This window comes from Mustelus asterias, chromosome 18 (genome assembly GCF_964213995.1).
Source record: "Mustelus asterias chromosome 18, sMusAst1.hap1.1, whole genome shotgun sequence".
NCBI classification, from domain to species: domain Eukaryota; kingdom Metazoa; phylum Chordata; class Chondrichthyes; order Carcharhiniformes; family Triakidae; genus Mustelus; species Mustelus asterias.
Window position 1 is genome coordinate 11,282,622 of NC_135818.1, and position 25,438 is coordinate 11,308,059.

General features: G+C 47.5%; 1 protein-coding gene across 4 annotated transcripts in view; it reads left to right on the forward strand.

Annotated features, from left to right (window-relative positions):
* Positions 1 to 25,438, forward strand: part of smoc1 (SPARC related modular calcium binding 1) — a 248,746-nt gene that overhangs the window by 170,186 nt on the left and 53,122 nt on the right. For 3 of the 4 annotated variants that reach the window (XM_078233396.1, XM_078233394.1, XM_078233395.1), the window contains exon 10: positions 18,889 to 18,994. In XM_078233396.1, coding sequence (XP_078089522.1) covers positions 18,889 to 18,994 — 106 coding nt within the window. Of the gene's footprint in view, positions 1 to 18,888; positions 18,995 to 20,858; positions 20,947 to 25,438 lie in introns of all 4 variants that reach the window. The other variant, XR_013499985.1, reaches the window with a different exon arrangement.

Genomic DNA, 25,438 nt, shown 5'->3' on the forward strand with positions numbered 1-25,438 from the left:
GTGCTTTGGCCATGCTAAAATTGCCCCTTAGTGTCTGGAGATGCGTAGGTTAGAGGGATTAGCGGGTAATATGTGTAGGGATATGGGAGTAGGGCCTGGGTGGGATTGTGGTCGGTGCAGACTTGATGGGCCGAATGGCCTGTTTCTGCACTGTAGGGTTTCTATGATTTCTATGATTTCTATGAGTGTACCCGAACAGGCGCTGGAGTGTGGCGACTAGGGGATTTTCACAGTAACTTCATTGCAGTGTTAATGTAAGCCTACTTGCGACGCTAATAAATAAACTTTAAACAATGAATTCCACAGATTCACCACCCTCCGGCTGAAGAAATTCCTCCTCATCTCGGTTCTAAAGGGTTGTCCCTTTGCCCTGAGGCTGAGCCCTTGGATCCTAGTCTCTCCGACGAATGGAAACATCTTCCCTGCATCCACTCCAGTGTCCTCAGATGTTTTTAAACATCCACTTGAGTCACTGCCCTTGGAGCGCTGGCTAAGATTAAATGCTCAAATTCCGAAGCAAAATACTGCTGGAAATCTGAAAAAAAAAACAATAAAAGGTCGGAAAAGCTCAGCAAATCTGGCAGCATCTGTGGAGAGAAAGGAGATGTTTTGGGTTGATTGGCTTTTTCAGCAGTCAGTTCTGATGAAAAGTCACTCAGCCAGTAACATCAACCCCGTTTCTCTCTCCACGGACACAGCCAGACTTGCTGAGTATTTCCAATACATTTGTTTTTGTTTAGAGGCTCGAATCTCTCGAATGACACTCGAACCCAAAAGCTGATCCAGGACATGAGCATCAGTTGGGGTGGCACGGTGGCACAGTGGGTTAGCACTGCTGCCTCACAGCCCCAGGGACCCGGGTTCGATTCCCAGCTTGGGTCACTGTCTGTTTGCACTCTCCCCTGTCTGGCGTGGGTTTCCTCTGGGTGCTCTGGTTTCCTCCCACAGTCCGAAAGACGGGCTGGTTAGATGCGTTGGCTGTGCTAAATTCTCCCTCAGTGTACCCGAGGCGCCGGAGTGTGGCAACAAGGGGAATTTCACAGTAACTTCATTGCAGTGTTAATGTAAGCCTACTTGTGACACTGATAAATAAAACTTAAAAAAATAAGGCTTGCGAGGTATGTTCAGAAAGATAACTTAGATTTGTCAAATTAAGACCAGCGCCCAAACATAATTCTACAACTATCCAAACTTGCGGCCTTGCTGGTGTGACTGAGGTGGTAAGAGTTTTAACAACACCAGGTTAAAGTCCAACAGGTTTATTTGGTAGCAAATGCCATTAGCTTTTGGAGCGCTGCTCCTTCGTCAGATGGAGTGGATATCTGCTCTCAAACAGGGCATACAGAGACACAAAATCCCGCTGCATTGTTTGCATTAGTCAGTGAGTTTGCTACTTTAATGCCTTTGATCTTCTCTGAAACTCCACCTCACGCTCACAGGTCACACAAAGTGTGAAGCAAATACAGCCAGTTAAGTTTTAAGTTTATTTATTATTGTCACAAGTAGGCTTACATTAACACTGCAATGAAGTTACTGTGAAAATCCCCTAGTCGCCACGCTCCAATGCCTGTTCGGGTACACTGAGGGAGAATTTAACATGGCCAGTGCGCCTAACCAGCACGTCTTTTGGATTGTGGGAGGAGCACCCGGAGGAAACCCACACAGACACGGGGAGAACGTGCAGACTCCACACAGACAGTGACCCAAGCAGGGAATCGAACCCGGGTCCCTGACACCGTGAGGCAGCAGTGCTGACCACTGTGCCACCCACCAGTGGAGCAGTGGGTATCTAAATTTCAAAGGTATAATAACTCCGGGAGTCGGCTGTGAAGGATCAGTGCTTTATTGCGCAATGGAAGTGAAGCAAAAACCACAAGCCTGTGGCAAGCACAAATAGCTCACAGCCAGGCACATTACAATAATGGACCCACTCAGGGGCCTGCTTTATACAGGGCTTGGTATACGAGCTCCACCTGGTAAGTTAATTATCAATCCTCATGGGGTTCGTATTCAATGAGTCCTAAAGGGAGGTCAATCAGTGATTCCCCATGCAAGTCCTGGGGGTTATCACACAAGGAAATCCATGCCTAGTTGTGCTGAGGACCCGGGTTCGAATCCCGCCACGGCAGGTGATGGAATTTGAATTCAATAAAAAATACCTGGAATTAAGAATCTACTGGTGACCATGAAACCATTGTCGATTGTTGGAAAAACCCATCTGATTCACCAATGTTCCTGAGGGAAGGAAATCTGCCCTCCTTACCTGGTCTGGCCTACATGTAACTCCAGAGCCACAGAGATGTGGTTGACTTTCAACTGCCCTCGGGCAACTAGGGATGGGCAAAAAGTGCTGGGTCGAGCCCACATCCAATGAATGAATAACTCAAAATGTACAAAGGGACCTGGGTGTACTCGTCAATGAGTCACTGAAAGCTAATACGCAGGTACAGCAATGCAATTAGGAAAGCTAATGGTATAATGGTCTTTATCGATGAGGATTCGAGTACAGGAGTAGTGAGGTCTTGTTTCAATTGTATAGAGCCTTGGTTAGACCGTACCTGGAGTACTGTGTGCAGTTTTAGTCTCCTTACCTTAGGGAGGATATTATTACCATTGAGGGAGTGCAATGAAGCTTCTCCAGACTTGTTCTGGGGATGGTGGGATTGTCTTATGAAGAGAGATTGGGCAAACTGGGCCTGTATTCTCTCGAATTTCGAAGAAGGAAGGGTGAACTCATTGAAACCTGCAAAATACTTAATGGGACAGACAGGGTAGATGCAGCTGAGATGTTTCCCCTGGTTGGAGAGTCTAGACCAGGGGGGACAATTTCAAAATAAGGGGGAAACCACTTAGATCATAGAATCATAGAACCCCTACAGTGTAGAAGGAAGTCATTCGGCCCATCGGGTCTGCACCGACCACAATCACACCCATACCCTATCCCCGTAACCCCACGCGTTTACCCCACTAGTTACCACTGGCACTAAGTGGCAATTTAGCACGGCCAATCTATCCCGCCCATCTTTGGACTGTGGGAGGAAACCAGAGCACCCGGAGAAAACCCACACAGAGATGGGGAGAACATGCAAACTCCACACAGACAGTGACCCAAGCTGGGAATCGAACCCGGGTCCCGGGCACCGTGAGGCAGTAGTGCTAACCAACTGTGCCACCGTGCCGCCCAATGAGGAGAATGGTTGTGAGGATTGTGAATCTTTGGAATTCTCTGGCCCAGAGAGGCTCAGTATTTGAGTACGTTTTAAAGATCGACAGAATCCCCAAAAAACAATGACAGCAAGGGATATGGGAATGGTGTGGTGGGGTGGGGGGGAGGGGGGGGGGGGGAGGGTAAGCACTGAACCAGATGAGCAACCATGGCCGTATTGAATGGTGGGGCAGGCTCGATGGGCTGAATGGCCTCCTCTTGCTCCTTGTGATCTGCCTCTGTGAATGGAAGCTTATCAGTTCTTTGAAGATTCTGTAAAGGGAATGAGACTCTGGTGATGGAATGGGTTAGTCAAGGCTTGTGTGTGACTGCTGGCCTCATTAGTTGGGACTTTGTCCTGGCCACTCTTGTTCCAAACGGGTTTCAGGCACAAACCCCCGGAACACAAACATATAATTTTAATTTTCCTTTTTGGCTGTGGCACTGTAATTCACATGGTGCTTGGGTTTCCAGACTCTTTATTTGGAAAGGCATTCTTTCCCTGGTCTTTATTTTAAATAAAAGCAGAACCGGAACAAAATACAGCGGAAGGCAAACAGAGCTGATCCAATTGTTCAGAGAAATTCGGGAGAATTTGAATGCTGAGATACATTGAAAGGAAAAAGGAGTGGAACATGACCTTTACCTGAAACAGTTCAACTTCCTTTTTTTTCACCTGTGTTGGTAATAAATGTGGACAGGTTGCTGCATTGGCAACTTGTTCAGTGCTTGCAGAGAGCTGAATGCGTTTGAACTCAATAATGGCAGGAGGAAGCTGCTTTATTTATTCGCTAATGTCAACAAAATTGGCTTGATGAAAGGGATCTTAACTGTTGCCTGTCCTGACTGGCACAGTTGGCGGAGAGCCTCACTTGATTAGTGCCCCATTCACCACCTAAACATTCACTCCCTCCACCGCCGATGCACAGTAACAGCCGTGTGTATCTACAAGATGCACTGCAGCGACTCACCAAGGCTCCTTCGACAGCACCTTCCAAATCTTCCAAAATAATGGGATACTCCCCACTTGCCTGGATGGGTGCAGCTCCAACAACACTCAAGAAGCTCGACACCATCCAGGATAAAACAGCCGGCTACATCCACAAACATCCACTCCCTCCACCACCGACGCTCAGTAGCAGCAGTGTGCACTATCTACAAGATGCACTGCAGTAATTCACCAAAGATCCTTAGACAGCACCTTCCAAACCCACGACCACTTCCATCTAGAAGGACAAGGGCAGCAGATACATGGGAACACCGCCACCTGCAAGTTCCCCTCCAAGCCCCTCACCACTTGGAAATATATCGCCGTTCCTTCGCAGTCTCTGGGTCAAAATCCTGGAATTCCCTCCCTAACGGCATTGTGGGTCAACCCACAGAACATGGACTGCAGCGATTCAAGAAGGCAGCTCACCACCACCTTCTCAAGGGCAACTAGGGATGGGCAATAAATGCTGCCAGCCAGTGACACCCATGTCCCACGAATCAATAAACAAATAACCCATGACTGCTACCATCTAGAAGGATGGAGATGGAGAAAGGAGATAGGAACATTCCTCAGTCAACATATCTCCATCAGTTGACATCACAAGGACAGGTTGCCACGTTGCTGTTTGCAGAAACATGCTGTGTGCCAACTTATCCAAGTGATCATTACTTAAGTGGACAGTCAGACCGACTATTGGGATTGTGCTCTTGGCCAGGCTGTGCTTCCATAGAAACCTCCAGAACAGGCATCGGCCATTCAGCTCCTGAGTTGCTCTTTGCTTCTATTGTAGCACCTCAGCCCTGTTTACCCACCTTTGTTGTGCATCCGGCATGGTGGCACAGTGGCTAGCACTGCGGCCTCACAGCATCAGGAACCTGGGTTCGATTCCCGGCCTTGGGTCACTGCGTGGAGTCTGCACGTTCTCCCCGTGTCTGCATGGGTTTCCTCCGGGTGCTCTGGTTTCCTCCCACAGTCCAAAGATGTGCGGGTGAGGTGCACTGGCCATGCTAAATTGCCCCTTAGTGTCCTGGGATGCGTCGATTAGTGGGATTAGCTGGGTAAATCTGTGAGGTTGCAGGGATAGGGCCTGGATGGGATTGTTGTCGGTGCAGACTTGATAGGCTGGAAGGTCTCCTTCTGCAGGAATTCGACTATGATTGTCCCTTACCTCACAAAAAACTCTCTCCTTTTCAGTTCCGGAGGCTCTGACTGTCCCTGCCAGGTTACTGGATTCTTTTAGACCCAATAAAACATTTCACAGAATCCCTACAGTGCAGGAGGAGGCCATTCGGCCCATCAGGCCTGCACAGACAACAATCCCACCAAGGCACTGTCCCGATAACCTCACGTTATTTACCTTGCATCCCCCGACACTAAGGGGGGTAATTTAATTTTTTATTAGTGTCACAAGTTGGCTTCCATTAACACTGGAATGAAGTTACTGTGAAAATCCCCTTGTTGCCTTACTCCGGCGCCTGTTCGGGTACACTGAGGGAGAATTTAGCATGGCCAGTGCATCTAACCAGTTCACCTAACCAGCGCATCTTTCGGACTGTGGGAGGAAACCGGAGCACCCGGAGGAAACCCATGCAGACACGGGGAGAACGTGCAGACTCCACACAGTCACCCGAGGCCGGGAATTGAACCTGGGTCCCTGGCGCTGTGAGGCAGCAGTGCTAACCACTGTGCCACCATGCTGCCCCAACGCAGGAAAAGATTACGGAGATTTTTCAGAGCTAACTCCCCACATTTTTCGATGTAAAGGCCTGACCTTTTGCAAGACCGGGTCAGCGTAAGTCGAGAACCAATTGGATAAAGGTTTTTTCACACACTGGCTGCTTGACTGTGTTTGAATCTGTTAATTTTGGCATAGATTGCGTTTGTCGATCAAATTACATCAAGACACATTCACGTAGGAATGGGGCTACCTTGGCTATTATGGAACTCTGCTTAATACTAGTTTGGAGCCAGCTCTCTGGGATTTAGCTGAATGGGATTTTCCTGTGTTTACAGACGGTATCTCTAGTGCACGCAGTAAGGCAAAAAACCCCAGCTTAGTTGTCTATTCTGGAAGGGGGGAAGTGTGGTGAGCACTGCTGCCTCACAGCACCAGGGACCTGGGTTCAATTCCGGCCTCGGCTGACTGTTTGGAGTCTGCACATTCTCCCCATGTTTGCGTGGGTTTCCTCCGGGTGATCCGGTTTCCTCCCACACGCTAGAGATGTGCAGGTTCGGTTGATTGGCCGTGCTAAATTGATCCTCGAGTCAGGGGGGTTAGAAGGGTAAATATGTGGGGTTTTAGGGATAAGGCCTGGATGGGATTGTGGTCGGTGCAGGCTCGATGGGCTGAATGGCCTTCTTCTGCACTGTAAGGATTCTATGATCATGCTATGATCAAATGCCTCTGTGGATGTAGTGGGGAGCAGGGAATGGAGAATCGAGCTCCGGTGTCTCCCGAGCTCCCAGTCAGGTTCTTTCTGTTGGTCATTGTGAAGGGCCAAGAGAGAGAGATGGTTTTCAGTCAGCCTCCATCTTTCGGTGAGGTGTCAGGGAAAAAGAACGTGAAGGTGGCGAGGTGACCTCCAGACGGATGGCAAACACTGAGCTGGACCTCTAAACAGTGCCGGATTTAGACTTGGTGAGGCCCTAAGCTATATAAAGCTTGGAGGCCCCTTGTTAAAAAGTTACACCAAAAGGTCTCACAAAGGTGCGTACCAAAACAGGACCTTGGGTCGCCACAAAACAATTGAAAACATAATTATGCCTTTTAATTATTTAATAGCAAGGTATTTAAAGTGAAAAATACAAATTATTTTCAAATGAATGCATTTACTGATGACATATTTATCATTTGGCTGGCTTGATCTCTCTCATAGATTTTGGTAATTTTGGTAATTTTTTGAGTTGCTCTTCAAGCTGGTGCTTTCTTTTTCTTTTCTGGTATCCGCTCTTAAATGTTCTCTTCATTGTAAACCTTCTGAAATTTTGTGAGGCCCCTGCGGATTGTGAGGCCCTAAGCTGTAGCTTGTTTAGCTTATGCCTAAATCTGGCTCTAAACCACCCCTCTCAATCCTCTCATTGCCTGACCTGACTAGCACCCTCCTGACTGGCTCCTTATCATAAAGTCATAGAGCATGGAAACAGGCCCTTCGGCCCAAAGGGGCCATAGTGCCCTCCCAGCTAGTCCCAATTGCCCGCATTCGGCCCATACCTCCCTAACCCTTTCCCATCCATGTACTTATCCAAATGCTTTTTAAGTGTTGCTATTGTACCTGTCTCAACCACTCTCTCTGGCAGCTTATTCTATACACGCACCACCCTCTGTGTGAAGAAGTTATCCCTCAGGTCCCTTTTAAATATTTCCCCTCTCGCCTTAAACCCACACTCTCTAGTTTTCAATTCCCCTTCCCTGGGAAGGAGACTATCTGTTCATCCTATCAATGCCCCTCATGATTTTATACACCTCAATAAGGTCACCCCTCATTCGCCCATGTTCCAAGGAATAAAGTCCTAGCCTGGCCACATCTCCCTTTAACTCAGGCCCATGCTTTGCGAATCTCAGTGAATCCAAAGTCCTGCTGCCCTGCCCACCATAACTCTGTAACATCCTGCAATGCCCACAGAACTCCACCGTGGTCCGAATCCGCCTACTGTGCAACCCACCCCCTTGGCCTTCGTGTCACACCGCTGGCGTCCCTTCCTTTTTCCCTCCATAAATCTCTGTGTCTCCCCTCCTCCATGACTGTTTACCCCTCCTAATATCAATCCTCCTTTCACTTGCTGCAGGCTCTTATTTGTTTATAGCTCTGTCAAGTGGCTTTGGGATCTCTTCCATCTTAATGGTGAGTTGGGCCTTTTAAGAGATTCCTCCCCGACAGCCCATAAATTTTCTGGCCTCAAAGAATAAAATGAACGCTGGCAAGATCTCAGGCTGCTTCACCGTGCCATTATTTGAATACCATACACTGGCGGATTAAAGGCCTTGGATCATATGTGAGAGAGATGATGGCGAACTAGTGCCGTTATTTTCTGAAGTAAGAAGCTGGCAAGTTCTCAGCTCACTATCTTCTGCTTCAACTTGTCAATGAGAAGTCCTACCCTCATATATTATTCTTGTCTCTTGCCAGTGAGAGCCTTCATCGAGTCTCTAGTGTCATGCAACCATTCCAACTCCTTGTGGTCACTGGTTTGCCTGGAGGCCTTACTAAACCTGTACTTGGCACCTTCATACCCAAACATTTGAATTCCAGATCCATTTTTGTGGACCAACATTTCCCAGATTCTGTCAGTGAAACAACCAAAAATTCCCTTTTTTGAAGCTGTCTCGTTAAGGTTTCCAATTCACCCAAATGCCTTTGTCATGCACTGAAGTTAGATCCGACATGGTAAAGGTCACCAACAGGGGGACGAATGGAAGTCATCCCAATTTTATGCCCGCTTGCCATGACCGGGGTTAATAAGTACATCGACGTTGGAATAGCCAGGAGAGAGAGATAGCGGAGTCAACCGGGAAACTTTTGATCCCAAATGACATTGTCATGCATTCATCATCCTTTGCTGAATTTGACCCGTCTGCATCGAGGAGCGACTGAAACCAAGAGATTTTCAAGATGCCAAAGGATGTGCATGTTAGGTGTATTGGCCATGCTAAATTGCCCCTTAGTGTCCTACGATGTGTAGGTTAGGGGATTTAGTAGGGTAAATACCTGGGGTCATGGGGATAGGGTCTGGGTGGGATTGTGGTCGGTGCAGACTCGATGGGCCGAATGGCCTCCTTCTGCACTGTAGGGATTCTATGATTCTATGATTGAATTGAGCTGTGAATATGCCAGAGAACATTGTCGAGTGCCTGTCTTCATTGTTCCAATCATTTCAATGGAAGAATCTTGGGTCAGAGGGCATAATCTCAGAGTAAAGGGGTCACCCATTTAAGACTGAGCTGAGGAGGAATTTCATCTCTCAGAGGGTAGTAAATCTCAGCAGAGGGTTGTAGAAGCTAAGTATGTTCGTTAAGTATGTTCAAGGCTGAGATAGACAGATTTTTAATCAGCAAGGGTTATGGAGATAAGACGGGAAAGTGGAGTTAAGGATTCTCATATCAGGTCAGTCATGATCTCATTGAATGGCGGCGGAGCAGACTCAATGGGCCGAATGGCCTATGGAATAGTGAATTACCCACAGTCACTGAGGTTCAGAAGTTGGTGGTAGTGCATAGGGATCAAACATACCACCTTGGTGCAATATGTGGTGAGCTAACATAATCTATGCCAACCAGTGATGTCTAATGCTGTTGGTTTTGTAGTTGACATATTTGACACATACAGGCGAACAGTCAGTTGGAAAGAACTACTTCTGTGATCGCTGAGGAGGCAAAAGCCTTGAGGAGAATGGACAAGGAGTGTGAGGAGGGAAACAGGATCGGCGGGGGGATCTCTCGATGTAAGGGGAGTGCAGAGGGAATATTACAGCTTGGTTCAATTGGTTCCTTTTCTTCTTCATAGCTTTACAATACTCCCGGTGACTTCAATTGGGAAGCGCAGAGAGTCTGAGAGGCAAGATGATTTGTTGACGGGGTAGAATTTTCTCTTGTTGGATGCAACAAGAGTTTGATGGAAGCAACAATACAACTTCTTCTCTGTCAGCCAAAATCAGAGGTGACAAAATACAACTCAAATGCAAAATTCCCTGGCCCCCAGAATCCAACCTTGAACCCTAGGCAACCCCATCTTACTTTCACTTATATTTCTTAGTCACTGGGTTGGCCCTGTTTTTAAACTCAATGTCACTTGATATTTAATTCAGAGTAATTGTTGTTGTTGGAATTTTGCCATCATATAGCTTTGGAAAAGGGCCCCCTCATTTCTATTACCTCATTGGTGAACCGACCCTAAATCAAAACTCTGTTGACGTCAGCAACTTGAGACATATGCAAATGAACATGGGTGTAACCTTCATATGTGACCGATGAGGTTCTGACACTGCACACTTACATAGCCCATGAAAACAAAACACTCCTGAACTTAAGAATGAACACGCAAACATATGAATTAGAAGCAGGAGCAGGCCACTCAGCCCCTCGAGCCTGCTCCGCCATTCAATCAGGTCATGGCTAATCTCCACGTTCCCGCCTACTCCCCCCAGCCCCCGCTCACCTTTCACCCCTCGCTTAACAAGAATCTATCCAGCTCTGTCTTAAAAACATTCAAAGACTCTGCTTCCACTGCCTTCCGAGGAAGAGCATTCCAAAGACTCACCAACCTCTGAGAGAAACAAAGGACACGATTTTACTCACTCAAGCGAGACCGGAAATTCCCGCCCCTGGGCCAACAGACATTTCCGTCGTCCGTCCCTCGCCCGCTCCGATTCCGTGGCAGGCAGGGTGGGAAAATTCCACCCAATGGGTCTTAATTGACCCCTCAGTGAGATGATTACTTGCTAGCTGCAATCGGGAATCCCATCTCGCCTCCTTCCGCCCTCCAACTCACTCGGTGGAGGTTTGCCCACCGTCTGGAGACTGACACTGGTGTCAGAATTCTACCGCCTCGCCCGCCACGGAATCGGAGCGGGCGAGGTGCGGACAACGCAAATGCCCGTTGACCTCGGACGGGAATTTCTGGTCTCACCCGAGCGAGGCAATAAAGTCCTGCCCAGGGTCTCTTCCACCGTTAAGTGGGCCTGGTCGCCATGGTGCCCGCCGCGGCGGGCTGTATTGACTTCCGTCCAACGCCATCTGAAACTGGGCAAAGGGCGTGGCTGCCAAGGTTGGATGAGGAGGTACCTGTTTAATATACAGCTTGATGTGGAGATGCCAATGTTGGACTAGGGTAGGCACACTAAGAAGCCTCACAACACCGGGTTAAAGTCTTTAACCTGATGTTGTGAGATTTCTTACTGAATCTAAAGCTTGTTCTTCCACTTTAACATGGGGGTGGGGGGGGGGGGGGGGGGAAGTGGGAGACAAGACAGTGAGTACAAATAACCAGTGAAACCATCTTTAAACTTGGCTAAATTTTACCAATCCTTTCACTCGCTGTTTCTTACCAGCGCTGCACAATACGCGGCTGAAAAAGAGCTTTAAAAAGTTGCAGTAATGTTTCACTGAGAATCGTTTGGGAGAATCAGATAGGGGCGCTTCCAAAGTAAAACCCCTCAGTGCATGCGGCGTGATCTCTGGCTGCAGATTCCCAGTGTGGCGTGGCTGTCGTTCTTCTTTGATTTGAGTTTGTTCAGCGAGAGGACAAGGGCAGCGGGCTTGCCGAGGGGAATTGCCACCAGGTCAGTTTGTTCAGGTGCGCCTCTCAGGATTATTGTCCACCCTCCCCCCCCTCCACACAATAGCCACTGGGATGTGTTTGATGTTGTATTAGTTGGTATTCTCTCCACCAGCTGCGCTCGCTCAAGCTAAACACGACAAGAAAGCTCACCCATTGTGGAGCGTTTCTCTTGCGTGGCAAAACACAAGAGAGGATTTAGCACGGATGACATGTTTGGAGGGCTGGGCGTTGGCAGTGTCTCTCTCTGAGCTGCCCGATCCTGGGGCAACACTCGAGCATGTTTGTCTTGCGGTAACGAGCTTATTCGACTTTGATAATCAAAGCCATTGGGAAATGCATGGTCCCTCACACAGGTGCACTCTTAAAGGCCCTGTAAACATCAATATATTTGACAGGGAATCAATATGTATTCAGTCCCATTGTCCTGAAAGCTGTATTAGTGCCACACCTACAAACCTGGACTTGTTCTCAGTTTGGAGAACAACGCTATCAGTCTTTATGAAGCTGTCCACTTTGGCATAAGGCAAGATTTTGATTTGAATTGATTTGATTTATTATTGTCACATGTATACAGTGAAAACTATTATTTCCTGCGCTGTACAAAGCATACCATTCATAGAGCGCATAGGGGTCAAGGAAAGGAGAGGGTGCAGAATGTAGTGTTGCAGCTACAGATAGGGTGCGGAGAAAGATAAGCTGAATATATGTTAGGTCCATTTAAAAGTCTGATGGCAGCAGGGAAGAAGCTGTTCTTGAGTCGGTTGGTACGTGACCTCAGACTTTTGCATCTTTTTTCCACAGAAGATTTGATTTGATTTTGATTTATTATTGTCACATGTATTAATAAACAGTGAAAAGTATTGTTTCTTGCGCCCTATACAGACAAAGCATGCTGTTCATAGAGAAGGAAACGAGAGAGTACAGAATGCAGTGTTACAGTCATAGTTAGGGTGAAGGGAAAGATCAATTTAGTGCGAGGTAGGTCCGTTCGAAGGTCTGACGGCAGCAGGGAAGAAGGTTGGAAGAGAGAATGTCCGGGGTGCGTTGGGTCCTTGATTATGCTGGCTGCTTTTCTGAGGCAGCGGGAAGTGTAGACAGAGGCAATGAATAAGAGGCTGATTCGCGTGATGGACTGGGCCACATTCACAACCCTTTGTAGTTTTTTGCGGTCTTGGTCAGAGCAGGAGCCAAACCAAGCTGTGATACATCCAGAAAGGATGCTTTCTATGGTGCATCTGTAGAAATTGGTGAGGTCGTAGTGGACATGCCGAATTTCCTTAGCCTCCTGAGAAAGTAGAGGCGTTGGTGGGCTTTCTTAACTGTAGCATTGGCATGGTGGGACCAGGACAGGTTGTTGGTGAGCTGGACACCGAGAAACAGGTGACGACTAGGGGATTTTCACAGTAACTTCATTGCAGTGTTAATGTAAGCCTACCTGCGACAAATAAAAAAGAAGGAAGCTGGATTAGAATCCTGGGGAAGAGTTTAACAAACAAAACGCAGTCGGCCATTCAAACTTCAAGAGATGAAAATAATTAATTTCCCATTGTAATCCGTCGCAGAGGAATCATTCCAGACAGAGTGCTTCCTGGCAGATACTCACTAACTACAGAGCAATCTGTCCTGTTTCCTCAGCTGAAGAGAGGTACATAAAAGCAATGAGACAACTGAAATGGGAAAAATATGGATGTTTCGGCGTAAGGGCCAATAATTCACAATGGAATGTACTGGAGAAGGGACTGTTATTATCTACTCTTGCTGCCGAGGCTGATTCCTGTCAGTCCTCCACCTTTTAGACACTTTAATCTTTTTTAAATTGGAAAGGTTTGACTAATCTCAGGAAATCACTTCATTCTGGATGAGTGCAGCATCCGCTATCCATCCACAACAGATCCGGGTTCTTAATTTCTCCTGTTCCTTAATAGCAGCAACCCCCGCCACCGCCCCTGGCAACCCTTTCTTGAACAAAATCCGGCTACAATTAAATAATCACCCCCCCCCCCCCCATCTCCCCTGAGGCCGCCACTGACAGTACCAGATGGTTTCACATACATCCTAATGTACATTTCTAATGCTTTGTGAATCTATTTTAGTTTATTTATTAGTATCACAAGTAGGCTTACATTAACGCTGTAATGAAGTTGCTGTGAAAATCCCCTAGTCGCCGCACTCCGGCGCCTGTTGGGGTGCACTGAGGGAGAATTTAGCACGGCCAATGCACATAACCAGCACGTCTTTCGGACTGTGGGAGGAAACCGGAGCACCCGGTGGAAACCCACGCAGACACGGGGAGAACATTTAGACTCCGCACAGACAGTGACCCAAGTTGAGAATTGAACCCGGGTCCCTGGTGCTTTAGGAGAGACTGGGATACGAGGGCACAGCCTCAGAGTAAAGGGACGACCCTTTAGAACTGAGATGAGGAGGAATTTCTTCAGCCAGAGGGTGGTGAATCTGTGGAATTCATTGCCACAGAAGGCTGTGGAGGCCAGGTCATTGAGTGTATTTAAGACAGAGATAGATCGGTTCTTGATTGGTAAGGGGATCAACGGTTACAGGGAAAAGGCAGGAGAATGGGGTTGAGAAAGTTATCAGCCATGATTGAATGGCGGAGCAGACACTATGGGCCGAATGGCCTAATTCTGCTCCTATATCGTATGTTCTTATGGTCATTGGTTCCTTCTGCATCAGTGACTGGATCACGCAGTTGGCTTGTGTGGGTTTGTATTGGAAGGTCTGCAATGTACACAAGCCAATACCTGGGGTCCATCTTGGCGGATGTACAGGAAGAAATACAGATTGATAAGGTGGAGCAGTGAATGTTCTGCAACTAATCCTTGAAGTGTGGGATCGCGTGTGTCTGTAATGATCGGTTGCGCACAGAAATCGATCATGGTTTCAAGATGGTCTTTGTCGATTAGACTGGATATTTAGTCGGGTTTGCATTCTGAGATGAGAGGTGAGCTTTGGGAAGGATTGGGTGAGTGTGGTTAGCAGTTAGAAATGTGTAAAACAGTGTGAAATTGCAATGCAACATCAGTTACTGGTGAGGGAATGAGAAACTAGACGTGACGTGAATAGTTGGTGATCGGGATTCAGTTGTCAATGTTGAGGATGCACGACTGGGCTGGCTGGAAGTAGAGGAAACTGATGATTGCCATCCACAAAGGAAATGTCATTTTGTGTAAAAGTGCCCAACACAATTGGAACTTGTACCCAAAGGCTTTGTGCCCAGGTGTAGCAGAGGGTATTCATCCAGTTTTACAGTCTCAAATCGTAGAATCATAGAATCCCTACAGTGCAGAAGGAGGCCATTCAGCCCATCGAGCCTGCACCGGCAACAATCCCATCCAGGACTCTAATGACCTTAATCAGGCCTGTTAGAATATGAGCTCCCTGATTAAGGGCCACATTAATGGGCCAATCAGTCTTGCTTTGTACTTAACCAGGCGTGTCAGTTCCTCTGGGATTCCTAGTGTAGACTGCTAACTGATAGCACTCTGTGTGCTGTTGTCAAACTTGTAAATAAAGGGACTTTGGTGAAGGGACTTCTGCCTCCGAGGACTATTACAGGGACCTATCCCTGTAACCCCAGGAATTTCCCTTGCTAGTCCCCCTGACACAAAGGAGCAATTTAGCACGGCCAATCAACCTAACCCGCACATCTTTGAACTGTGGGAGGAAACCGGAGCACCCGGAGGAAACCCATGCAGACACGAGGAGAATGTGCAAACTCCACACAGACCGTGACCCAAGGCTGGAATTGAACCCAGGTCCCTGGTGCTGTGAGGCAGCAGTGCTAACCACTGTGCCATCTCAGTCAGGTATTCAGTTAGGTATCTTATCGTAAGGGCTCAGTTAGCCTTGGTGACTAGTGTGTGGTTCAGATTAATACCAAAAGCGTCGGTTCGATTCCCATTTTAGCTAAGGTGAGACTTGAGATCTGCCTCCCACACCCCTGCCCCCTGACACTGGAAGGCAATGGCAACCCAGCGCAGAAAAGAACTGCCAAGAGAATAAATATGGATGAAACACCACGAGGCAATAAGTCAAGGACCTGCCATTGGGCAGAATACTCTCAGAAATAGAATGGAATCTTACATTCAGGTCCCCTCTGAGACTTTGCTTTCTATGGCAAAAGGACTTGAGCTTACCCATTTGTTACCCAATCTCATCCTACTTAGAGGGGACACCAGAAATGGAACTGGAACAAGGACACCAGGGCCTTCAAGCCTGCCCCGCTATTTAATACGATCATGGCTGCTCTATGTTGGCCTCAACTCTTTTTCTGCGCCATTTCCCCATAGCGCTTTATTCCTCGATCCATCAAATATTTATCCACCCCCACTTTAAATACTTCGAATGATCCAGCCTCCACCACCCCTTGGGGCAGAGAATTCCAGGGATTCACCACCCTCTGCGAGAAGAAAGATAATTCCTCTTCATCCACTCGAGAAACATGGCAAGCTCCCTCACAGCGTGGGAAGCAGAAATGAGTATACCCAATAAGAAATGAGACATGGTCCGCTTATTAATCAGGTGTGGCAAGATCTGGGCATTGAGCATGTGGTTTAAGGCTGTTAAAGGAAGTATTACATGATGTCGAGATGCTGGCATTGGACTGGGGTGGGCACAACAGGTTAAAGCCCAACAGGGCCTCCAAAAGCACTCCAAAAGCTCGCGATTCCAAATAAGCCTGTTGGACTTTAACCTGGCGTTTTGTGAGACTTCTTACTAGGAAGTATTACAATGTTTATCCATTTTGGAGTCATCTATTACTATCTAGTCTGATTTTGATTTGATTTGAATTGGTTTATTATTGTCACATGTATTGGGATACAGTGAAAAGTATTGTTTCTTGCTCGCTATACAGACAAAGCATACCGTTCATAGAGAAGGAAAGGAGAGAGTGCAGAATGTAGTGTTACAGTCATAGCTAGGGTGTAGAGAAAGATCAACTTCATGCGAGGTCGGTCCATTCAAAAGTCAGCAGGGAAGAAGCTGTTCTTGAGTCGGTTGGTACGTGACCAAAAACAGAAAATGCTGGAAAAACCCGACAGGTCTGACAGCATCTGTGGAGAGAGAAGAGAGCCAATCAGGGTCATCCAGACTGGAAGCGTTGGCTCTATTCTCTCCCCACTGATGCTGCCAGACCTGCTGAGATTTTCCAGCATTTTCTGTCTTTGTTTCAGATTCCAGCATCTGCAGTATTTTGCCTTTATCAATTGTGCCCCTGCCTCTTGTCATGGGGACGCAGTGGCATACTGGTATTGTCACTGGATTAGTAAATCCAGGGTCCCAGTGTAATGCACTGGGGACCTGAGTTCCAATCCCACCACGGCAGATGGTGAAATTTGAATTCAGTAAAAATCTGGAATTAAAAGTCCAAAGATGACCATTGTCGTAAAAACCCATCTAGCTCACTAATGTCCTTTAGGGAAGGAAATCTGCCGTCCTTACCCGGTCTGGCCTACATGTGACTCCAGAGCCACAACAGTGCGGTTGACTTTCAAATACCCTCTGAAACGGAGGGCAGGTAGGGATGGGCGATAAATGCTGGGTCCAACCAGCGACGCCCGCATCCTGTAAAACAAATTTAAAATGCCTTACAGAGTCTGACACTTAGGAACCTTGTGGATAAAACACACATTGTATTGAATAGTAATGTTAATGGCTAAGATTGATGGTGTGTATTTTTGTACAGCTACCTCTGTTCTGTGTGTTTACTCCTTGCCACCTGCTAGAGCCACTCCTTCTACACGACTGCGTCCAAGATATGAACACGACCCTGGTTTTTTTCACTTGGACAAAAGGAACCCTTTGAGTAAAGAATCAAAATGGCCTCCGGCCAGAGAAGCCCCATTGCCAAGCGAATGATGTCACGCATAGGCTATTATCTCTGAGAAATAGATAGATTTCTTTGCCTTACTCAGGACTCTTTGACCTGTCACAGTCCCTTAGGCTGCCAGTGGGAAACAAAGGTTCATTTTGATTGCTACTGTAAAGTTTGAAACCAGGGATTTCTATATATGCTCATTGATGTAAATGGACTGTCTGCAGTTTATTGCTCAATGTTAGAGAGTTAAGTACAGTGTTGACGTTCACACTACACTGGCTCCTGTATTTACTGTTACGAAAGCAACGTTGGATCCCTTGCCCGTTTACATCTGGCGATGATAGTGATTAAGATCCATCAGGAAACTTGGATCATGTAAACAACCTCGTGTTTACTAAATGTTAGTGTGCGTCCCAGCCGCGCTGGTTAAATAAAATCATTGAGACATGGAAGTGAAGTGCTACAGTACACAATGCCAACATTATTGAGACACGCAGGGGAGAATGGTGAAATCAGATAGTCATGGTTAGGTGATGTCAGGCTGAGCTTAGTCAGGTCTGCAGGAAGTCTGAAGGGGGATGGGGAATTCCTCAGTTGTGAGGTCTTGGAGGAGAACAAATTAGGACAACTGCTCTGGGGGAAGTATGCCAAAAGTCTTCCCCTTCCCACCCCGCCCACACACCCCCCCCCCTGGCCCATGCCCCCCTCCCCGCCATGGGGACCTTGCCGAAGGTTGAAATGTTGGTCTGAAGTCCGTATGGTGTGGGAAATGGTCACTCTATGTGATTTTTTAAATCCATTTGTGGGACATGAGTGTCACTGGCTGGGCCAGCATTTATTGCCCATCCCTAGTTGCCCAAGAGCAGTTGAGAGTCAACACATTGCCCTGGCTCTGGAGTCACATGTAGGCCAGACCGGGTAAGGACGGCAGATTTCCTTCCCTAAAGGACATTAGTGAACCAGATGGGTTTTTCCGACAATCGACAATGGTTTCATGGTCATCAGTAGATTCTTAATTCCAGATATTTTTTTAAGTGAATTCAAATTTCACCACCTGTCGTGGCGGGATTCAAACTTGGGTCTCGTCACAGCAATGTGATTGACAATGTGGCAGCACGGTGGCACAGTGGTTAGCACTGCTGCCTCACAGTGCCAGGGACCCGGGTTCGATCCTGGCTTCAGGTCACTGTCTGTGCAGAGTCTGCACATTCTCCCCGTGTCTGCGTGGGTTTCTGTTTCCTCCCTCAGTCCAAAGATGTGCGGGTCAGGTTGATTGGCCATGCTCAAGTGTTCCTTAGTGTCAGGGGGATTAGCAGGGTAAATACGTGCGGTTACAGGGATAGGGCCTGGGTGGATTGTTGTCAGTACAGTCTCAATAGGCTGAATGGCCTCCTTCTGCACTGAAGGGATTCTATGATTCTATGTCTCTCAACTGCCCCCTGAACAAGGGCAAATAGCGATGGGTAATAAATGCTGGCCCAGCCAGTGACACCCATGTCCCATGAATGAATAATGAAAACTACTTATCAGGCACATGTGGCCACCTGTATAGGTATGAACATTGACCTTTCATCTTTTGCAGGTTGCCCTGGAGCGAAAAAATTGGAGTTCATCACCAGCGTTTTGGACGCTCTCACCACAGACATGGTCCAAGCTATCAACTCCCCAGCACCTTCAGCAGGAGGGAGGTATGTGTCTCTTTAGTAACTGTGTGAAGTGTTGGAGGGAACTGACCTTGGAAAGCATCCATTGAAAGCCTTAACTTCTGGTGCCCATTGGTGGGGGAACCATACGTGATCCTAGCTGGTGAGGATCTCCTCCAGTGAGGCCGCTAAGACAAGTCAGCCTGGATAATTGCACCTGGGCTCACTAATAATATTAAAATTAGATAATAAATAGTTAAAACAGCCTCGTGCCTTCCTGGTTTCTCACTTCTCATGATACTACCAGGCAATACTGGGCTGTTAGCATCGCGAGAGGTGAGAAACTGGGCGCCAACCCGATTTTCCACCTCTTGCGCAATCTTACCGCCTCGCCACGCTGATCAACCGGCATGATGAGACGGTAAGATCGTGACCCCTTGATTTTTTAAAATTCAATTCTTGATTTCTTTAAACCCACTCTTGATTTCTTTAAATAAATTCTTGATTTCTTCAAATTTAATTCTTGATTTTTGAAAAAAATCAATCCTTGATCTCTCTAAAATTCGATTCTTGATTTCTTTAAATTCAATTCTTGATTTTTAAAAATTCAATTCTTGATTTTTTTAAAATTCAATTCTTGATTTTTTAAGAATTCAATCTCGATTTCTTTAGTTTTAATTCTTGATTTTTTAAAAATTCAGTTCTGGATTTCTTTAAATTAAATTCTTGATTTTTTAAAAATTCAATTCTTGATTTTTGAAAAATTCAACTCTTGATTCCTTTAAACGCACTCTTGATTTCTTTAAATCCAATTTCCACTCTCCTCTCTGTGCTTCTAACTATCTAATACTTTTATAAACACCTCAATCGATTCTGCATTGATGGCCTCCTGAAACTCGTAAATAGATTTAGATCGGGGAGGACAAGTCCAATAATAGTGAAGCTTGTCCTTATCTACAGAGGTGGGATGAACTCTTCCCTCCACACAGGATACTCTTCTTGCACTGGTTTGTTCTGTATAAGTCTTTTTTAAAAGTCTCTCTTGCTGTGATTTGTACTGTTGTTCCCAGTTGTTCACCCCATTACATTGCAACAGCAGGGGTCATGGGGCAGATGTGTCTGAAATGGTATTCAGGCGTAAATCGACAAATTGTCTCCAACATCTGGCAGATGTAATTCAAAACAGAACTCCTGACATACCTGAGCAGAAGAATTTTAACCAAACCAAAACGGCAGTTTCTAAAGATTAACCCAGATGGGAGGTTTTTCAGCCACTTTTGATTTCAATTCGTCGCACGTTTCAAGTGTACAAGCTCACACTTCCAGCTGGAAATGTGAAAGGTAGCACACAGGGAAAGCCTCTGGTTTAATCAGCCTATCCCACACAATTTAGGGGCGACACGGTGGCACAGTGGTTAGCACTGCTGCCTCACAGCGCCAGGGACCCGGGTTCGATTCCGGCCTCGGGTCACTGTCTGTGTGGAGTTTGCACATTCTCCCCGTGTCTGCGTGGGTTTCCTCCGGGTGTTCCGGTTTCCTCCCACACACCAAAGATATGCAGGTTAGATCAATTGGCCATGCTAAATTGGCCCTTAGTGTCCTGAGATGTGTAGGGGTTAGGGGGATTAGCCATGGGATGGGGCAGGCTGGCGAGCCTGGGCATGATACTCTGTCAGAGAGTTGGTGCGGACTTGATGGACCGAATGGCCTTTTCTGCACTGCCGGGATTCTATGATTCCATGTCATGGCTGACCAGGAATCTCTCCCGCCCTTACTGCCTGCCATTGGTGTGCTGGAAGGATTTTCAAGTTGCTTTAATTGGGATGCCAGGAGGAGCAATGCTAAAGTGGTAAATGAGAGGGGTTAATAACTCTGTGCAGTAAATATTCCTTCCTCCTGCTCCCTGTAGCCAACCAGAGCGAGCCTGAGGCAAGATCCTCCAAAACGCCCAGCTACTTGCATCTCCATGGCTGATTGGATGGGGCAGCAAGTCCGCAGTATGTGGATCTATTGGCTAAAGTTCAGTATCTGAGGCCTGTATGGGCTTCCAGATATGGACGAAGAGACAAGCAATGAGATTTTCACCGCCCCCCCCTCCCCCGCCAAGTGGCATGTCTTCCAGCGGTGGAAGTGGCTCATCAGTGGTTACCGGAAAGTTCTTTGAGCCCCATGTCTGTGGCATTTTGCGTGACTCACACCCTCCTCTGGGGAATTCACTGTGATTGGTGGAGGGGTGGTGGGGGGGGAAGTTATGGGGGGTGGGGGTGGGGGGGGCGGGGGGGAGGTGATAGGGGGTGGGGGTGGAGACCAGAAACTACTAAGTCAACGGTAGGAGGGAAATGTTAATAATACTGTTAATAATAAATGTTAATAACATCCCATTGGTAGAAATGGGGAGAAAATCCCACTCAACCAGTTTAAGTTTAAAGTTAAAGTTTATTTATTAGTGTCACAAGTAGGCTTACGTTAACACTGCAATTACGTCACTGTGAAAATCCCCTAGTCGCCACACTCCGGCACCTGTTCGGGTACACTGAGGGAGAATTTAGCATGGCCAATGCACCTAACCAGCATGTCTTTCAGACTGTGGGAGGAAGCCAGAGCACCCGGAGGAAACCCACGCAGACACTGGGAGAACGTGCAGACTCTACGCAGATAGTGACCCAAGCTGGGAATCGAACCTGGCTCCCTGGCGCTGAGAGGCCGCAGTGCTAACCCACTGTGCCACCATCCCCCGGCCATTGGGGAAATGACCATTTTGAAGGCAATGTTTCCCTTTGCTTTGCTCAGTTTGCAGCATTGAATGAGTGTAATCATTGCCAGTGAAAACTGCCAAGTACTGATTTCATCCGAACACTCTCAGCTTGCCGATGACCAAATGTGGCGATTATAGCGATTTGCAGAAGGGGAGAGGAAAAGGAGGTTTAGGCCAGCCGTGTTTTGGTTGATGGTGAGAATAACAGAGACCTGGGAGCCAATCGCTAGCATTGCCCTTCCACCCAGACCCCAGGTCTCCGACAATGTGGCTGCACTTGCCGGGGAGTGGGCCAAGGCAGCCTAATGCGATCGCTCCTCCAGTCCACACTTCCTCCTTGTGGGAAAACATTTGGCACCCACGGTCTAATCATAAATACTTGCTTACAGCTCGAGAGCATTTGACCAAAGGTGAAAAATGCTGTTCCAGCTGTAAAACTCAGCACCGAGGCTGCATTTAGAATAGAAACAAAAATCACTGGAAACAGTCATAGGTCAGCCAGCATCTGTGCGGAGAAAGAAAACGCAGCAGAGTTACTGTTTCAGGTCTATGGCTATTAGCTACAGTCTGAAATGTTAGCCCTTGCGGCCTTGCTGGTCAGATGCTGCCTCATCTGCAGAACAGTTCATGAACAAAGAACAGTACAGCACAGGAATAGGCCCTTTGACCCTCCAAGCCTGCGCTGATCACATTGTCCTATTTAGACCAACCGCCTGTATCCCTCTATTCCCCGTCTGTTCATGTGTCCATCCAGGTAAGTCTTAAATGTCACTAATGTAACTGCCTCAACCCCCTCACTTGGCAGCGCATTCCAGGCCCTCACCACCCTCTCTGTAAAAAACTTCCCCCTCCACTGAACCTTTCCCTCCTTACCTTGAACTTGTGCCCCTTGTAACTGTCATTTTCTTTTATTTATTAGTCACAAGTAGGCTTACATTAACACTGCAATGAAGTTACTGTGAAAATTCCCTAGTCGTCACACTCCGGCATCCTTTTGGGTACACTCAGGGAGAATTTAGCACGGCCAATGCACCTAACCAGCACGTCTTTCGGACTGTGGGAGGAAACCGGAGCACCCGGAGGAAACCCACGCAGACACGGGGAGAACACACAGACTCCGCACAGACAGTGACCCAAAGCCGGGAATCGAACCCGGGTCCCTGGCACTGTGAGGCAGCAGTGCTAACCACTGTGCCACCGTCCTGGGAAAAAGCTTCCAACTGTTCACCCTATCTATAACCCTCATAATTTTATAAACTTCTATCAGGTCGCCCCTCAGCCTCTGGCTTCCCAGGGAGAACAATCCCAGTTTATTCAATCTCCCCTCATAGCTAACACCCTCCATACCAGGCAACATCCTTTTTCCTGCATTTTCTGCTTTCATTTGTTTTCCAACATCAGGAATTTATTTTTTTGTCCCAAAGAATCACCACGGCACAGAGGGAGGCCATTTGGCCCAACGAGTCTCTCCATAGGCCATTCCAGTCAGTCCCATTTCCTTGCTCTCTCCCCGTGTCGCCCTGAAGCTTTAGTTCCTGCAAGTGCCCAGCCAGCTGCCTTTAGAAATGGTTCGTCATCTCTGATTCCGATCTCCAAGGATTGAAGGACACTTTAACCAGTGGAGATTTGAAGGTGGATAGTCAGGAGGGCACGGTGGCACAGTGGTTAGCGTTGCTGCCTCACAGCACCGGAGACCCGGGTTCGATTCCCGGCTTGGGTCACTGTCTGTGCGGAGTCTGCACGTTCTCCCCGTGTCTGCGTGGGTTTCCTCCGGGTGCTCCGGTTTCCTTCCATAGTCCAAAAGACGTGCTGGTTAGGGTGCATTGGCCGTGCTAAGTTCTCTCTCAGTGTACCCGAACCGGCGCGGGGATTTTCACAGTAACTTCATTGCAGTGTTAATGTAAGCCTATTAGTGACACTAATAAATAATAATAGAAGTTGTGTTTGATTACCTTTGAGAATTGGGGAGCTTTTATACAGAACCTGTCCTTGTGTGATTAATTAGGCGGGGCAAAACTATAGAATCCCGACAGTGCAGAAGGAGGCCATTTGGCCCATCGAGTCTGAACTGACAACAATCCTATCCCCGTGACCCCACATATTTACCCCACATATTAGAGTTAATCACTCCAATCTACGCATCCCGGGACACAAAGGGACAATTTAGCATGGCCAATGCACCTAACCTGCACATCTTTGGACTGTGGGAGGAAACCGGAGCACCCGGAGGAAATTCCCGCAGAAATGAGGAGAATGTGCAAACTCCACACAGACAGTGACCCCAGGCCGGGACTCGAACCCGGGTCCCTGACGTGGTGAGGCAGCAGTGCTAACCACTGTACCACCGTGCCGCCCAACCTGTGCACATATGTGACAGATCACTCTGTCCCTGCACCTCCTTTAACCACTGTGCCACCCATGTTTATAGAGAGCGCTATTATTTACAGAGAACATGAGGTAAATGCTTGTAGGCCCGATTGCCTTACCTCATCCTTGGTTCAAATTACCTGGATATTTACCTCAGTGTTGTTTTTGTGGGAGCTAGCTGTGTGCATATTGTGTGCCTCTTAATTACAGAAGTGATTACACGACAAAAGCGCTATGTTGGTTGTAAAGCATTGTGGGTGGCCCTGAATCTGTGAAAACTGCGACGTCAAGGCAATTTCTTTCTCTTCCTTTCTCAGAATCGATCACGCCAATTATAAAAGAACAAAAAAGGAAGGTTTTTTGAATTGCAGCCTGAATAATATCTGTTCTCTGAATGAGCGCACCTTTTCTTGCAGTCGTTCTTTCAGGGGAGGTGGGCGTCGCTGGCTGGACCAGAACTTGGCTCCCATCCCTAATTTCCCTTGAGAAGATGGTGAAAAGCCGCCTTCTCGAATCGCTGCAGTCCATGCACCTCGCACTTGCCGACCGGCAGCTGGCATTGGCAAATCTCAGAGGGGCATCGTTCCAGGCTTCACTTAAATAAACAACAGAATCATAGAATCCCTACAGTGCTGAAGGAGGCCATTCGGCCCATCGAGTCTGCACCGACCACAATCCCACCCAGGCCCTATCCCCACATATTTACCCTGCGAACCCCCCTGACACTAAGGGGAATTTAGCATGGCCAATCAACCTAACCTGCACATCTTTGGAGTGTGGGAGGAAACCGGAGCACCCGGAGGAAACCCACGCAGACACGGGGAGAACGAGCAAACTCCGCACAGACGGTGACCCAAGCCGGGAATCGAACCTGGGTCCCCGGCGCTATGAGGCAGCGGTGCTAACCACTGTGCCACCAAATCAAGTTAGAGGGACTGCTGAAGAAGTCTTGGGTTGCTGCAATCCAGCCTTCACATAACTACACTCTACAGACATAAAGCGCAGGGGGTCGAGGGATTGGATTCTACAATGGTGAAGGAGTGACTGATCAAGTTGACTCTTCAGTTTGGATAGCATTAAGTTTCTTCAGCTCTGACGTAGGGTCATTGAGACTCGAAACGTTGGCCTTATTCTCTCTCCCCAGATGCTGTTAGACCTGCTGAGATTTTCCAGCATTTTTCTGCTTTTGTCTCAAATTCCAGCATCTGTGGTGTTTTGCCTTTATATTTTAGTTTAGTTTATTTATTAGTGTCACAAGTAGGCTTACATTAACACTGCAATGAGGTTACTGCAAAAATTCCCTAGTCGCCACACTCCAGCGCCTGTTCGGGTACACTGAGGGAGAATTTACCATGGCCAATGCACTT